The 16556-nt window shown below is 39.8% G+C and overlaps 1 protein-coding gene across 5 annotated transcripts in view; it reads right to left on the bottom strand.

Moving 5' to 3' along the window:
• Window positions 1–16556, bottom strand: part of NFIA (nuclear factor I A) — a 396670-nt gene that overhangs the window by 77085 nt on the left and 303029 nt on the right. For 3 of the 5 annotated variants that reach the window (XM_032649031.1, XM_032649023.1, XM_032649040.1), the window contains 2 exons: window positions 8750–8878; window positions 6427–6480 (listed from right to left, as the gene is read on the bottom strand). In XM_032649031.1, coding sequence (XP_032504922.1) covers window positions 6427–6480; window positions 8750–8878 — 183 coding nt within the window. The remainder of the gene's footprint in view (window positions 1–6426; window positions 6481–8749; window positions 8879–16556) is intronic. The other 2 variants (XM_032649049.1, XM_032649056.1) reach the window with 1 other exon arrangement.

The following is a 16556-nucleotide window of genomic DNA, read 5'->3' as shown; positions in this document are numbered from 1 at the left end:
GTGGAAATACACACTTTAAAAAACATTCCATACACGTGAGTGGTTAAATACGCTAGTTTCAACACTACAAAGGATGCAGCATGAAATGGGTAACTCTCCGTGATCCTGCAGCTACATTAACAGGACTGTACATTCCCATTTCGAGTATCAGTGCTCACCCCGCTTTGCCTACATGGATGATAAGCTGATACTACATAAACATTGTTAAAGCTACAGTTCCATGCTACAGTAATTCACTTAACTTTAACATGATTTATGGTTCTGTCAATCGGTGAGGTTGAAAACCCTGTGCTGAAGCTTAAATGTGAGCTTCATATTTAAAACAGCAAGTGTGTGTGTGTGTGTGTGTGTGTGTGTGTGTGTGTGACAGAAGAAAACATTTCATATAGAGAGGAGATACAAGTCCAATATTGACTTTTTATTCTACTCTGAAAAAAGAAAAATAAAGAATGAATCTAAACATGGAATCAACATTATATTAAGCTAAACCAGAAAGACCTGGGAGTTTATCTGATTATGTGATTTATAGTACAAGTGATACCCAGAAGTCTTATCAGTGACATAATTTCAAAGAAACCTTGCTCAGAACCCGCGCCTTCGCTGTGGCTGCATGTGTGGATTTGTGGTTGGGGGCGGGTAGGGGAGTGGAAGAGAGAGAGGGAGAGATGGAGAGATGGAGAGCAGCTTCTTTTGTCCAGATGAGTTTAAATCTGGGTCCACGTGGTTAATCACCCGGGAGGCATTTTGCCTCTTTAAGAGATAAGGAGCCAATTGGTCTTACTGCTCTAACCTGTCCTCCTTGGGACCACATATTAACAGATTCCACTGCAGAAGAGCTCTCTTTAGAAGTTTGCTGCTGGGATGACAAATTAACCCAGCAGGTGTCCCACACATCTACCTCAGTACAAATTATTAGTGTAATAGAGCTTTTAGTTATGCATTTATCTAGTAATTATTGAACGGTTACACAAAACCAAGCTGAGCAGCCACGGCCTTTTATGAGGCTCGCTCGGTGGGTGGCCTTACAGTTCATTTAGGATACCAGTTCGCTTGCAGACAAATTAGCTAAGCAGCCTTCTCCTTTAAATATTTTCCGTGTCACAGTGAAACTCTTTACAGTACAGTGAAGGTACAGTTTTAATTACATGCTTCCTGACTTTTGTTTAGTTGTAGTTTTGAAACATTTGCTGGCACTGTTTTTTCCTTCGGCTGGGCAGTAATAGTTGGTTGTAAGTATCTGGCTAATGAAGTTAATAATTTCCTGAACTGGGACTTAAAGCGCCTTCGCTAAAAAGCTGCTTCTCTTTACCATCCAGTTCCTCCAAAGCCCATCAACAACGTTTCCCATTAGGCTGGACACCAGCACTTGAGCTAACCTTGCCCAGTGTTCACAAGCCCTCTTACTCGCTTTTTAGTGCTCCTCAAAGGTCGTACTTGTTAGGTCTGTGATGCCTGCATTTGGAAGTCAATTCTGATTGTGAGAAAGACAATGTAATGTCTTCTCAAATGACATACTCCAGTAATAAATAAACACCTTGCATCTGTTGGCAGATTATTTCAGCGCCTTGTTAGCAACAGGTACTTAATTGCTTCTCATTTTCCTGAGATGATTCAATTGCACTAAACCAGGAGAGACAAATTAGATTCAGCTCCACTGAAAGGAGCACCAGCGTGTTCCACAACTAGGAAGTTTTCCTAAGAGGCAAAGAAGTTTGCCAATATGATACGAGAATGCTAAACGAAACTACCGCTTAGGTAGAGGGCCTATGTCAAGGAAGGGTGCCATGGCTATGAGAGTGACGAGGCGCCAGGGACTATTCCTTCTTCAGGATCCTTAGTTTGGACAGACACATTTCTAATACCACAGAAAATATTCCATAAAAAGGGGATCAAATCATTTTGAGTTCAGCATTTCTCTTAATGCCCATGAAAGTAGAAGTTCTTAATTAAAACCAAGCAAATGTATATTGAGCATTTATTCACCATGCTATGCATCTCCCTAAATGTTGCCCAATACACGCACTTGAATACTGTATTATTATCACACATGGGGGATGGAAAGAACTCCCTATTATTCCCAAACTTTCTGTTTGCTTTCAATCAAATCCATGTTCTTATTCATTTATTCAACAAATATTTATTGAGTGGTTTCCTAATGCCAGGCACAAGGCTGAGGGATACAGGATATCGGGAGGAAGAATAAAGAATGGTCCCTGTTCTAATGGGCCCTGCCATCTAGTGATAACTGCTGCCTTCCTGTGGTACCTCTCCTTCCTTCCTCCTCTATTATTGTCTATGAGTCTCCGCTCTTCCAACCTTTCCTGGTGACCTGAACTTCCTGGAAGGTTATCTTAATTCTCATAATTCTCCGCAGTATATTTTTCTTGGCCAAACTGGGAGATGTTAACTTCAGACCCTCAGATGTTTCATCACGAAGAGCAAGATCCCTGTTTGGGCCATGAGGATCATGGACTTAGAGAGGTTTAGAGAGCATGTAAACGTCTGAACAGAAACTGGCAGGATTCTTTGAAAGCTGCACAATAAATCTTTGGTTTATATGGCTATTGTTTTAATACACCTTGTGCATGTTTTCGGAATCAGGGCAATTTGATTTCTAAACTCCCTTCACGTGTATGTGTGTGTGTGTGTGTATATATATATATATATATATATATATATATATATATGTATGTTTTGACCCATAAAGAAGTGGGGCTTTAGCCCTGTGCTCACATTTTGTATGTCTGGATTCCTCAGTACTTAGCTAAAGCATGACTGCTGTTGCCTTGCACGCGTACAACTAGGAGGTACTCTGAGAACAGGGGTAAATCACGCTTGTTTGGACTCGCCCAGTGCCGAATGCCATGGTAGTCCTCTATCAGGTTGCCCCCGACCCTGACAGCACCCGGGAGTCCCCATCACAATAATACAACGGCTGGCTTTCTTATCTGCCCTCCACCAGGAAGTAAGCATGCTGAGGCCAGAATCCAAGCTTCTCTTTTTCACTCTATTAAGCAAGTAGCAGAGCACCTTGTACACTGTAAGTGCTTGATAAATACTTGCAGAACGGTCCCCGTAACGAGAGTCTGCAAGCTAATTTCAATATTCAGAAAAAAAAAAAAAAAAGCCAAACTGACCTCCAAAGTTGTCTTTGAAGTGACTCGCACCTACCAGAAACCCTGCGTTTACCAGTAGCAAGGATTCAGGGGCTCATAAAAAATGTCAAGTGATCTGTTTATGGCTATTATTAAAAAAAAAACTCAGTGTGATAACACGGGTTGTGTCATGCTTATCGAAAGATCTAAATGGCTATGTCATATTTTTGACTAATAAAAATTGTGAAAACAAACTAATTGTTTAAATAAATGCAGTTGATTTCTCCCAGCGGTAGAGAAAAAGGTAGAAACTGCTGATATGGTGAAAAAGGCACAGCACTGGAGACTAGATTTCTAGTCTTGGCTCTGGCCAGCTCAGATTTCACATTTCTATGAGTAATGGGAACTATGCTGCTGACTGCTAGCCAGCATATTTCTCCCCTATTTACCTACTTATAAAGCCCCAATTTTATACAGAGCAGCAAAAATATGCTCAGCTATAAAACCTAGATTTTTCAGCCTCCCTTGCAGCTAGAGGAGATCGTGTGGCGTCGTTCTGATCATGCTGTGTAACGTTCTGTAAAAGGTGGCGGAATGAGCTGGCGGGGGCACTTTTTGCCCTTGTCGGTTCCCTTCTTTCTGCTTGGAATGCAGATGCATGGAAAGAGGGCAGTGGCCATCATGCTGTGACCATGAGGTCACAGCATGAGGATGAAAACGACCCATTAAAGCATGGGTAAAAGAAGAAATCTCAGTCCTTGATGGTACTTTGGTGACACCATGACAGTCCTGAATCATGTATTTGTTTCTATATGAGAAAAATACAACCTGCTTAGTCCGACTTTCAGTTACTTACAGGGAAAGCATTAAACCAGAAGATTCTCAGAGCACTATTCTGAAATTCTATGGCTCTAGATGAAGCTCAATCAGTGCTTATTTGCGATTACTCTCAACTTCTGCCTCCCAACGTGTATAGTGCAGGCCCCTCCCTGCTTCTCAATCCCGAAAGCACAGAGTTGCCTTACCTAGTGCTGAGCATTTAAATTAAGTATCATTCATTATCTTGTTTTTGAAAATAGCAGACTTTAGGCAGAAACATAAGTTTCAAGAAGACAAACTTTCAAGAAGTTCGAAAATATCTCCGATGAGTACTCCAAATAATTATCAAAAAGAGTTAGGCTCTTTTAAATCATCAGGCAAACCTACAACTCTTAAAAAAGGCAAAAGGAAGAAAATGGATTTTTTTCTCCATTATCATGAATAAGATAAATTGTCATGATTAAATACTTTATTATGGTTGAAATTTTAAGTACTGGTAAAAGAAAGTCTTTGAAAGCCCAATCGCTCAGCTTGAAGTACACAGTAATTGTAATAATGTATAACAAAATACAAATGCCCTTACCGAAACTTAATCTCTTCCCCACTCCCTAGGACACTGCATAATTTTTAACCCCTTCACCTAATTTTGACTACATAGGTGGCAAAGTATTACCCCCATGATACAGATGGCCAAACTGAGGCCACAAAGTTAAATGATTTATCAAAGCCATAAAGAAAGCCAATATCAGAGAAGGGATTCACTTTAAGAAACCACATGTCTCTACCTTCACAAGGTAAATAGGAAAGTGATTAGAATAGCATAAACTAAGAAAAAACATAGCTTTTAATAGCAAAGCCTTACTTCATAATCTTGCAAAAGCTTTCTTTGGATGAAAGGCCATCGTTCTTCCTCATCTTTGACATTCCTCATAAAGGAGTACTATATAAACTATTATCCTTTGTCACCCTTTGTTCTTCTGAAGCAATGACAATCTGTCAGTGTCAGGGAGGGGATGAATGTCTCTTGTGTACCTTTATGTGCAACTTGAGTACTTTTTATTCACTCAAGCAATATTTGAGCATATTTGAGCATTGTGTATGAGACATAATGAAGATACCCAAAAGCACACATTAGAGATCCTTCCTCTCAGAGGTTTTGCTCTAGAGGAGGGACAAGACATGTACCTTAACTAACAGAGCAAGACCATGTCGGTGGAGGGAATGTGCAGGCATGAAAGTCTCCCGGAGTCTGTGGAGTGTGAGATGATGGTGGCCTGGGTGGAGCTGAGCAGGTTTCGGGTAGAAGGTGGTACCCAAGCTGGTCTTAGGTTGGGCAATATGTGGACAGGCAAAGGCAGGAGGACAGCCTGAGATTTTCAAACCCTGGATGAAAACGGGTGATTTAATTGTTTGTATGACCTGAGTACATACTCTACTTCCAGGCACTGTGCTATGGACTGCAAATACATGATTTCATCTACTCCTTAGATAATACAATTCTCTTGAGATTGAGACTAGGATCTTCAATTTATAGATGAGGAGCCCATGGCTCCAAGAAGGAAAGCTATGTGCTAGGTTCTCACAGTTGGTGAAAGTGGTAGAGACAGGATTCAAATACCAGTCCATTCGACCCCCGAAGTTTTGCACTTACCCACTCCCTTCCAGGCTCTATTTTTCTGCCTCAGCTTTACAATCATCAAAGAGAGGTTTCCTTTTTAAAAGGTGGCCACCGAATTTCCAAACATAGATCATTTTTGCAGTGAAAAATGGGGTCATTGTTTTTTCAGGGAGGAGACCTTGCTTTTCTGTAACTGTTAAAATACCACCCTTGGCCTGGGCACTGAGGTACGTTACAAAGCTACTGCTTACTAACTGGTGTTTGTCTAGTCGAGGTAGTCCCCTGAGAAATTTTAAGGAAGGCAGCAGAAGTCTTGCAATCTAGGTGCTATCCAGAGGTGACTATACCATGTAATTCTGAACAAGGGTGTAGTAAACAGCCTCCCCTGTGCCCCAGGATCCTGATAAAGGACACACCTTTCTCTTCTTCCTTTTGAAGTTGGATCATCTGTCAGGATTTTCTAATGATTTATCATTTCAGACTGTGGTAACTCCTTATAATAAAAAGAACATGTGCAGTTGAATTCTCCTTTATGTCCAATGTCTCATTTATTCCACACTGGCTCCCTCGGTCAGACTCTCCTCCTTTAAATCCGGCCTCATCTTCCTAAAATATCAACTCTTACTCCCAGATGTGATGTCATTCCAAGCATTAGCTTTCCAACTAGTTCAGAGAAGAATAACTGGGATTATGATACCTGTAGCAAGTATGTCTTAAATAATAAGCACCTGAATACCAACCTTTAAAAAGGTCTTAGCCCAAGAGTGTCTCATGTTAGTCTATCTCGATTCTGTGATGCTGACCACAAAGATGCTGCTGAAGTATTTCATCTCAACTACCCCACTTCCCTTCACCAGACCACTAAGTGGGGCAGGATGCAATAAGAATGGGTACCTGAGTAGATTTCCCAGAAAGGAGAACTGAGGATGCTGGGAACCATCTTGAATTCTGGTGAGAAAAAAAGAATCTTTGGAATTCCATAATTCTTAAATTGAGCATCTTTCTCTTTTCCACATAAACAATTTCATGAGTATGAATAGATCAAAAGTCACTGTCCTGCAGGCTAAGACGGTCCCCTCTGGTCCAACCCAGTGTGGGTCATTTTAGCAAATGTGATTGTTTAGCATGAAGGAAGCACCCAATCATGGCACCCACAGTAACTGCTAGAATCATTTCAGTAATTTCTAGAACTATGGTTTTAAGGCAAGACACACAGAAGGCATTCAGTATTTATTGAATAAATGGTAACATATGCACATTGCTTTGTGCTCCTCAAAGCATCTCTACAAATATTGTTTTATTGTAGTTTCTGTATAAGCATATGAGGTTGGGAGAAAATATTCATTCAGCAGTAGTATTGTTCCCATTTTATTGATGAGGATATTAAAAAATTCAGAAGGTAAGTGGAAAGGGAAAGAGGCAGCTTAACCAACTAACCTGAGTGCTGACATTGCTGCTTCCCAATTCTTATCGCCCTGCTGCGCCCATGAGTCTTTTCTTTGCTTGGAATGCCCTCCGTTCATGTAAGCAATTTTTAAGATTTGACTTCAATGTTATGTACACTTTGAAGTCTCTTTATTTGATATAAAGTGATAAGTAACAGTGCATTCCACATCATCTTCTAAATGCTTATTTTCCTGCACTAGATCATATGCTCTATGAGGACAGAAACCACTGATTTCCCAGTGTCTGTATAGTGACAGGTACTCATTAAATCCTTGTTTAATGGATGAAGGAACCTCCATAGTTCCCTCCCCTGAGGCCCTACAGAACTGTATGCTTTTCACATTAATTTACCATTTAGAACGTTAACCTGACCAAAATAAAGATGAGAAACGCCACATGCCTTATCTCCCTGAGACCAAAAATCTTCTGACTAAAAGGGCTTTGTATTTCTTACTTCGCACCACAGTTTCAATGCTTAAGGAATGTTGACAACGAGGAAAATATCACACTGCCCCATTTAAAGAGACTCATTCTGGGACCACATAATCCCATTCAGATGCAAGGTTTTCAAGTTAGGAAAAAATACATATTTAGCTTCTCTGATTGTACCACACACACTCTCACACACAAGTGAAATAATTAGGGATCTTGAGAAAGTTCCGTCAATGATCACAAGATGTTCAAAGATGGGGCAAGTGAGCATCCATAATTGTGGAGAGAGAAACTGCTTCACACAATAGTCAGAATACTTATTTTCTTCAGTCTGATTTCTGCACGTGTGCATTGGCCAGCCCTCTCAGCTGCCATATTTCCCTGAGATGCACACAGAGTATTCATAAAGGGATTCAGATTTGTGGCACTCACATTGAGATTAATGCAAGAAACATCAGTTTCCCCAGGCGTATGTCAAAGTAGACAAGAGACCATAACTTTCTAGGATGTTTTATGATACCAGCTGGTAGATCACAAACCTACCTAAACGAAAATCTGATGGGAGAAAGCAAACGTGGTTACAATTATTCGTACTCCTACTGTGGGAGTTTCATAAACAAACTAATAAATATTTTCATCTTGCAATAAGATCAAGTTAAGTGATTTGCTGACATTCTCTTGAGGTTTAAAGCTTGTCTTTAATGTGAAATACAAATCATATTTCTTGTGGACACATTTTAATAATAAACTTAAAAGCACATGAGACAAAAATAATGAAAACATTGCAATGAAAACCAGACAAACTATCTACCACTTCAAAAGGAGGGAATGAAGATGGCTCGTCAACACAGTGATTGCAGACAACCTCAATGCAAAATGCCACATATTGAAATCAGGTTTCAAGGAAAGGGAATCAGCAGGGGTGAGAGAAAATGAAAATAAGCTATTGCTTGAAAAGAGGTAATTGACTACACAAAAATAAACTACCTAACACACGCACACAAATACACACACATTCACGTGCATGTGATCCCCTCGTATAATTTGTAGGACAGGTTTGATTTTCCTTTAATTCAAATTACCTCCCACCTCTTTTCAACATCCCACCAGCAAAGAAACAGGTAAGGATCAGGGTTTGATGCCAAACCTCTTGGGTCCCTACAATTCCAAAGCAGCCCCCGAGGATAAGAAATTGGAACACTTGCTGCCTTTAGGACCACTCTGGGGGAGCCTTCATTGTCTCTCATTTTGCTACTCTGGTCTCATGACTCTCATTTTGCTACTCTGGTCCCAAGGTCATGATCTAAGCACAATCAAGGGTGCCTGTGGAGCAGCTCACCTCTGGGTCCTGTAATGACAGGTCGGTGATGCTGTGTGAATGCCGTTCCCAGGGAGGAGGTCTGCGAAGGGGAGGGGCTGCTGAAACCAGACTTCTCCGACTTCTTCAGTGTGGTTGGAGATGGCATTCCTGGCAGGAAGGATGGATTGACAAGCACACTTAAATCACGGAACAACAGTTTATGCAACCTAAAAGATTAAACTTAAAAGAATTTAAAAAAGAAATCTGCCTGTGAAGGGAAAATTTGTTTTGAATTGGTTTGAACTTGTCATAGGAACAAACAGGTGACAGAACGGTCCCCTGATATCAGCACAGAGCTGATTTCAACTTACTCTCCTAAATCTCAGTCCATTTGGGGGTTACTGATCTTCTCTAATTATGGAGCACCACTTCCCCAGTGCTTCCTGAAGTTGTTGTCTGAGGCAGTGGCCTTTCGGACCCTTTGTAAAGAAGGTTATAGAAGCATGTGAGGACCTCACATGCAATCACCTTATCTTGTCAGTTACTTTACTTCAGTGTCAAGGCACTCTCTCCACATTTTACACAATTTAGCTATTTTAACATTTAAAAAACCCTCATCAATGGTAACTCAGTTGCTTATCCAATGAATAATTTATAATAGAATAAAAAGAAAAAAGTTAAAAAATAAAAGTTAAATGGTTAAATAAGGTATAACCAATGCAAGTAACACTGTAAAAGAATAATGACAATGGAAAGATATTTAATGACATGAAATAAAGACATGGAAAGCGATTACAAAATAGGATATTATACAATGATGCCATTTTAAAATGTATTTCTATGTACAGAGAAAGAACTGGAAAGAAATATGCATAAACTATAACAGTAGTTCTCTCTGCATGTTGGATTTGAGTGATTTTCATTGCTTCTTTTTGCTCACTTGTTTTTTCTACGATGAATATATTTTATTTTAAGAAAATAAAAGCTTGTTTTTTAAAAGATAGTATTTTTACTATAGTCTAAACTGTTCATAGCATTTCCAGCATAGGAAATGCTTTGGGAAGAAAATAATGGGAAAGTGGTCCCTTGTAATTACTGCATCTGTAATGTTCTCGGCAACTACGCTGACACACACAACTAGAGGCATCTATCAGTTTGGTAGGGTGCCAATTAAAACAATGAAAACTTGGATATAAAAATAAAGGAAATGACTCCTAGTCTCCACATCACAGGAAAGATTTGGGCTCTTTTAAATTTGCAGCACAAAATTGGTCTGATTTCATGTTGAAAGAACCAAATCTCATTTTACCTATACATATCTACATGTATTATGTTCTGCCTATGACCAGAGAATTATTTGGGTGAACTGGAAAAATAAGTAATAAAAATAATAATGATATCAGCATGTAAATGTTACTGAGTACTTGCTAAATTCTATGTACTATTCTAAGCACTTTATAGGTATAGATCTGTTTAGAAATTTGGTTAGTTTGTCTAAACATGTCCTTGTTATTTCTAATCACAGATTTCCTTAATGAAATTCTACAAGACAACCTTCAAGTGTGACCACAGATTCTGTAAGGAGAGAGACCAGGTCTGCTTTGCCTGCCTCTATTTTCAGGCTATCTAACAAAGAGTCTAGAACATATCAAGTGGCCTGAAAAGATATGTAAACTACCTGTACAGTTCTCGGCTTTATCTGTGGCTTTACTAAGAGATGCCTGGACAGAGCAAAACTTGGGGTATTGACCCTAAGAAAGAGACAAATTGCAAATCGGCAAGCACATTTGCATAGTCAGACATAAGGACAACATGAAGTGGCGTGTGATTTCACACGAGCTAGACAAATCCAGATCAGATCCGTTCTACAGATCAATATGTGTGTGATTTGAATTAGAAACAAGTCACTAAGTGATTTAGCTATATCTGTTTGCTCGCTGAATCAGTAACCAAAGTCATGGCATGCCAATGTCCTAACATCGTTAGGACGAATTGAGATTTTGGATCAACGTTCATTACAAGCAACCTAACCTAAGGTATCATCATGTAATTACATCACAGAAGAGATTTCAAATTAAAAAGCGAAAGGAAAGAAATAAAAAGCTCCCAAATGTAAAGAAATCTCCCAATTCATTCAAAACTCTTCTGTGCAAGGCAATTTTTAGGCTTCCAACCAGTCCACTGATTTAAACTCAGTCAAATGCTTGAATTATGTGTCATGGAACAGAAATAGAATAGAAAATGAAAATGTCAAAACTTTTGAGATGGCAGAATTTTTTTCAGATGATGGAATTGATGATGAAATGCAGTATCTGAACTAATCTTATTAAAGAAAGCAAATGGCTGGACTCAAGGAAAAGTCATTTCTTTGAAATGTTCATGTTTTCCAACCCATGCAATTCTAAATATGTCAGAAATGTTGACATGATTTAAACCCACCACTTAACGCTTTTAAAAGGGGAAGTGGAAGTCAAATATAGACAATTAGCATCAAAATGCTTATCAAGTTAGTAAATGGATTCAAAATGATCAAAATTTAAATCCTCTTTGAAAGGGTTAAAGAGAGAAGAAGTACTTTCTGCATACAAGAAGAACAAGCCAAACTCTGTATAATCTTCTAAATTTATCACGGTCAAGTAATATGAACCCCAAGGCTGTCATGAATCTCAAAATTACTTTGTGTTTTCAATTTTTAAAGACTCATATTGAGCATGTTTCCTTATTATTTACTTATATTTTCTCCATATGCATAATGTATGTTTTGGTTAATTTGCTTTGTATACTTAATTGACCAAATGAAGTTTTAAAATGCTAGTCAACTGCTTTATGTTTAAAGCTAGACAACATTAATCCTGCCTTTTATTTTTGAAATCAAATTTGGTTTCTGTACGTTACTTTAAAAAGAAACTCTTTGTTAAAATTTCTTTTACCAAATAGCTATGCACAACTGTTACACAATTACTGCACAGATTGACTGATTGGCTTTCTCTTAATGAGTCAAAATTTTGATTTAGAACTATTTTTTAGAAGTATCAGATTTTTAAAAAAAGATTATACAGTAATGCTACAAGTTTTTCTGGAACAAAGTATTACTTCAAAGTTCCTTTCAATATGTAAAAATAAAGAATTATATAGAATTGGAAGCAGAAATTTACCATAATGTTTATTTTCAATGGGACATTCCTGGAGACCTTCAAGATGGCGGAAGAGTAAGACGCGGAGATCACCTTCCTCCCCACAAATACATCAGAAATACATCTACATGTGGAACAACTCCTACAGAACACCTACTGAACACTGGCAGAAGACCTCAGACTTCCCAAAAGGCAGGAAACTCCCCCACATACCTGGGTAGGGCAAAAGAAAAAAAGAAAAAACAGAAACAAAAGAATAGGGACGGGACCTGCACCAGTGGGAGGGCTGTGAAGGAGGAAAAGATTCCACACACTAGGAAGCCCCTTCACTGGCGGAGATGGGGAATGGCGGACGGGGGAGCTTCTGAACCACGGAGGAGAGCGCAACAACAGGGTTGCGGAGTGCAAAGCGGAGAGATTCCCGCACAGAGGATCACTGCCGACCAGCACTCACCAGCCCGAGAGGCTTGTCTGCTCACTGGCTGGGACAGGTTGGGGCTGGGAGATGAGGCTCCGGCTTCTTCAGAGGTCAGATCCCAGGGAGAGGACTGGGGTTGGCTGCGTGAACACAGCCTGAAGGGGGCTAGTGCGCCACAGCTAGCCGGGAGGGTGTCCAGGAAAAAGTCTGGACCCGCCTAAGAGGCAAGAGACCATTGTTTCAGGGTACGCAAGGAGAGGGGATTCAGAGTACCACCTAAACGAGATCCAGAGAAGGGTGTGAGCCACGGCTATCAGCGCGGACCCCAGAGACGGGCATGGGACGCTAAGGCTGCTGCTGCAGCCACCAAGAAGCCTCTGTGCAAGCACAGGTCACTATCCACACCTCCACTCCCGGGAGCCTGTGCAGCCCGCCACTGCCAGGGTCCCATGATCCAGGCACAACTTCCCCGGCAGAACACACAGTGCGCCTCAGGCTGGTGCAACGTCATGCTGGCCTCTGCTGCTGCAGGCTCGCCCAGCACTCCGTGCCCCTCCCTCCCCCCGGCCTGAGTGAGCCAGAGCCCCCAAATCAGCTGTTCCTTTAACCCCGTCCTTTCTGGGTGAAGAACAGATGCCCTCAGGCGACCTACACGCAGAGACGAGTCCAAATCCAAAGATGAACCCTAGGAGCTGTGCGAAAAAAAGAGAAAGGGAATCTCTCCCAGCAGCCTCAGGAGCAGCAGATTAAAGCTCCTCAATCAACCTGATGTACCCTGCATCTGTGGAATACCTGAAGAGACAACGAATCATCCCAAAATTGAGGCAATGGACTTTGGGAGCAACTGTAGACTTGGGGTTTGCTTTCTGAATCTAATTTGTTTCTGGTTTTATGTTTACCTTTGTTTAGTATTTAGAGTTTATTATCATTGGCAGATTTATTGATTTGGTTGCTCTCTTCCTTTTTTTTAATATATAGATATATATTTTTTCCTTTTTCTGTTTTTGCAAGCATGTATGTATATACTTATTTGTGTGATTTTGTCTGGATAGCTTTCCTTTTACCATTTGCCCTAGGGTTCAAAGTCTGTCAGGATTTTGTTGTTGTTTTTTTAGTATAGTTTTTAGTGCTTGTTATCATTGGTGGATTGGTTCAGTTACTCTCTTCTTTCTTTCTTTTTTTTTATTACTTTAAAATTTTTAATAATCATTTTTTATTTTAATAACTATTTTATTTTATTTTATTTTATTTCTTTTTTTATCCCTTTTCTTCTGAGCCATGTGGCTGACAGGGTCTTGGTGCTCTGGCCAGATGTCAGGCCTCTGCCTCTGAGGTGGGAGAGCCGAGTTTAGGACACTGATCCACCAAAGACCTCCCGGCTCCATGTAATATCAAATGGTGAAAGCTCTCCCAGAGGTCTTGATCTCAACGCTAAGATCCAGGTCCACTTGAAGACCAGCAAGCTACAGTGCTGGACATCCTATGCCAAACAACTAGGAAGACAGGAACAAAACCCACCCATTAGCAGAGAGGCTGCCTAAAATCATAATGAGGTCAAAGACGCCCCAAAGCACACCACCAGACATGGTCCTTCCCACAAGAAAGACAAGATCCAGCCTCATCCACGAGAACACAGGCACTAGTCCCCTCCACCAGGAAGCCTACACAACCCACTGAACCAACCTTAGCCACTGGGGGCAGACACTAAAAACAACGGGAACTATGAACCTGCAGCCTGTGAAAAGGAGACCCCAAACACAGTAAGTTAAGAAAAATGAGAAGACAGAGAAACACACAGCAGATGAAGAAGCAAGGTAAAAACACATCAGACCAAACAAATAAAGAGGAAATAGGCAGTCTACCTGAAAAAGAATTCAGAGCAATGATAGTAAAGATGATCCAAAATCTTGGAAATAGAATGGAGAAAATACAAGAAATGTTTAACAAGGACCTAGAAGTACTAAAAAGGAAAGAAAAAAAATGATGAGTAACACAGTAAATGAAATTAAAAATTCTCTGGAAAGAATCAATAGCAGAATAACTGAGGCAGAAGAACAGATAAGTGACCTGGAAGATAAAGTAGTGGAAATAACTACTGCAGAGCAGAATAAAGAAAAAAGAATGAAAAGAACTGAGGACAGTCTCAGAGACCTCTGGGACAACATGAAACGCACCAACATTCGAATTATAGGGGTTCCAGAAGAAGAAGAGAAAAAGAAAGGGACTGAGAAAATATTTGAAGAGATTATAGTTGAAAACATCCCTAATATGGGAAAGGAAATAGTTAATCAAGTCCAGGAAGCACAGAGAGTCCCATACAGGATAAATCCAAGGAAAAACACGCCAAGACACATATTAATCAAACTATCAAAAATAAAACACAAAGAAAAAATTTTAAAAGCAGCTAGGGAAAAACAACAAATAACATAAAAGGGAATCCCCATAAGGTTAACAGCTGATCTTTCAGCACAAACTCTGCAAGCCAGAAGGGAGTAGCAGGACATACTTAAAGTCATGAAAGGGAAGAACCTTCAACCAAGATTACTCTACCTAGCAAGGATCTCATTCAGATTCGATGGAGAAATTAAAACCTTTACAGACAAGCAAAAGTTAAGAGAATTCAGCACCACCAAAGCAGCTTTACAACAAATGCTAAAGGAACCTCTCTAGGCAAGAAACACAAGAGAAGGAAAAGACCTACAATAACAAACCCAAAACAATTAAGGAAATGGGAATAGGAACATACGTATCAATAATTACATTAAATGTAAATGGATTAAATGCTCCCACCAAAAGACACAGACTAGCTGAATGGATACAAAAACAAGACCTGTATATATGCTGCCTACAAGAAACCCACTTCAGACCTAGGGACACATAAAGACTGAAAGTGAGGGGATGGAAAAAGATATTCTATGTAAACAGAAATCAAAAGAAAGCTGGAGGGCTTCCCTGGTGGCGCAGTGGTTGAGAGTCCGCCTGCCAATGCAGGGGACATAGGTTTGTGCCCCGGTCCGGGAAGATCCCTCATGCTGCAGAGTGGCTAGGCCCGTGAGCCATGGCCGCTGGGCCTGCATGTCCGGAGCCTATGCTCCGCAACGGGAGAGGCCACAATGGTAAGAGGCCCACGTACTGCAAAAAAAAAAAAAAAAAAAAAAAAAGAAAGCTGGAGTAACAATTCGCATATCAGGCGACACAGATGTTAAAATAAAGACTATTATAAGAGACAAAGAAGGACACTACATAATGATCAAGGGATCAATACAAGAAGAAGATATAACAATTATAAATATTTATGCACCCAACACAGGAGCACCTCAATGCATAAGGCAAATGCTAACAGCCATAAAAAGGAAATCAACAGTAACACAATCATAGTAGGGGACTTTTAAAACCCCACTTTCACCAAAGGACAGATCATCCAAAATGAAAATAAATCAGGGAACACAAGCTTTAAATGATACATTAAACAAGATGGACTTAATTGATATTTATAGGACATTCCATCCCCAAACTACAGAATACACTTTCTTCTCAAGTGCTCTTGGAACATTCTCCAGGACAGATCATACCTTGGGTCACAAATCAAGCCTTGGTAAATTTAAGAAAATTGATATCGTATCAAGTAGCTTTTCTGACCACAACACTATCAGACTAGATAACAATTACAGGAAAAAATCTGTAAAGAATACAAACACATGGAGGCTAAACAATACACTACTTAATAACCAAGAGATCATTGAAGAAATCAAAGAGGAAATCAAAAAATACATAGAAACAAATGACAATGAAAACACGACGACCCAAAACCTATGGGATGGAACAAAAGCAGTTCTACGAGGTAAGTTTATAGCAATACAATCCTACCTCAAGGAATAAGAAACATCTCAAATAAACAACCTAACCTTACACCTAAAGCAATTTGAGAAAGAAGAACAAAAAATCCCCAAGTTAGTGGAAGAAATCATAAAGATCAGATCAGAAATAAATGAAAAAGAAATGAAGGAAACGATAGCAAAGATCAATAAAACTAAAAGGTGGCTGTTTGAGAAGATAAACAAAATTGATAAACCATTAGCCAGACTCATCAAGAAAAAAAGGGAGAACACTCAAATCAATAGAATTAGAAATGAAAAAGGAGAAGGAACAACTGACACTGCAGAAATACAAAAGGTCATGAGAGATTACTACAAGCAACTCTATGCCAATAAAATGGACAATCTGGAAGAAATGGACAAATTCTTAGAAATGCACAACCTGCGAAGACTGAATCAGGAAGAAATGGAAAATATGA

Source organism: Phocoena sinus, chromosome 1 (assembly GCF_008692025.1).
Source record: "Phocoena sinus isolate mPhoSin1 chromosome 1, mPhoSin1.pri, whole genome shotgun sequence".
NCBI classification, from domain to species: Eukaryota; Metazoa; Chordata; class Mammalia; order Artiodactyla; family Phocoenidae; genus Phocoena; species Phocoena sinus.
The sequence above is the reverse complement of the archived record's forward strand: the minus strand, read 5'-3'. Positions and strand labels throughout refer to the sequence as shown.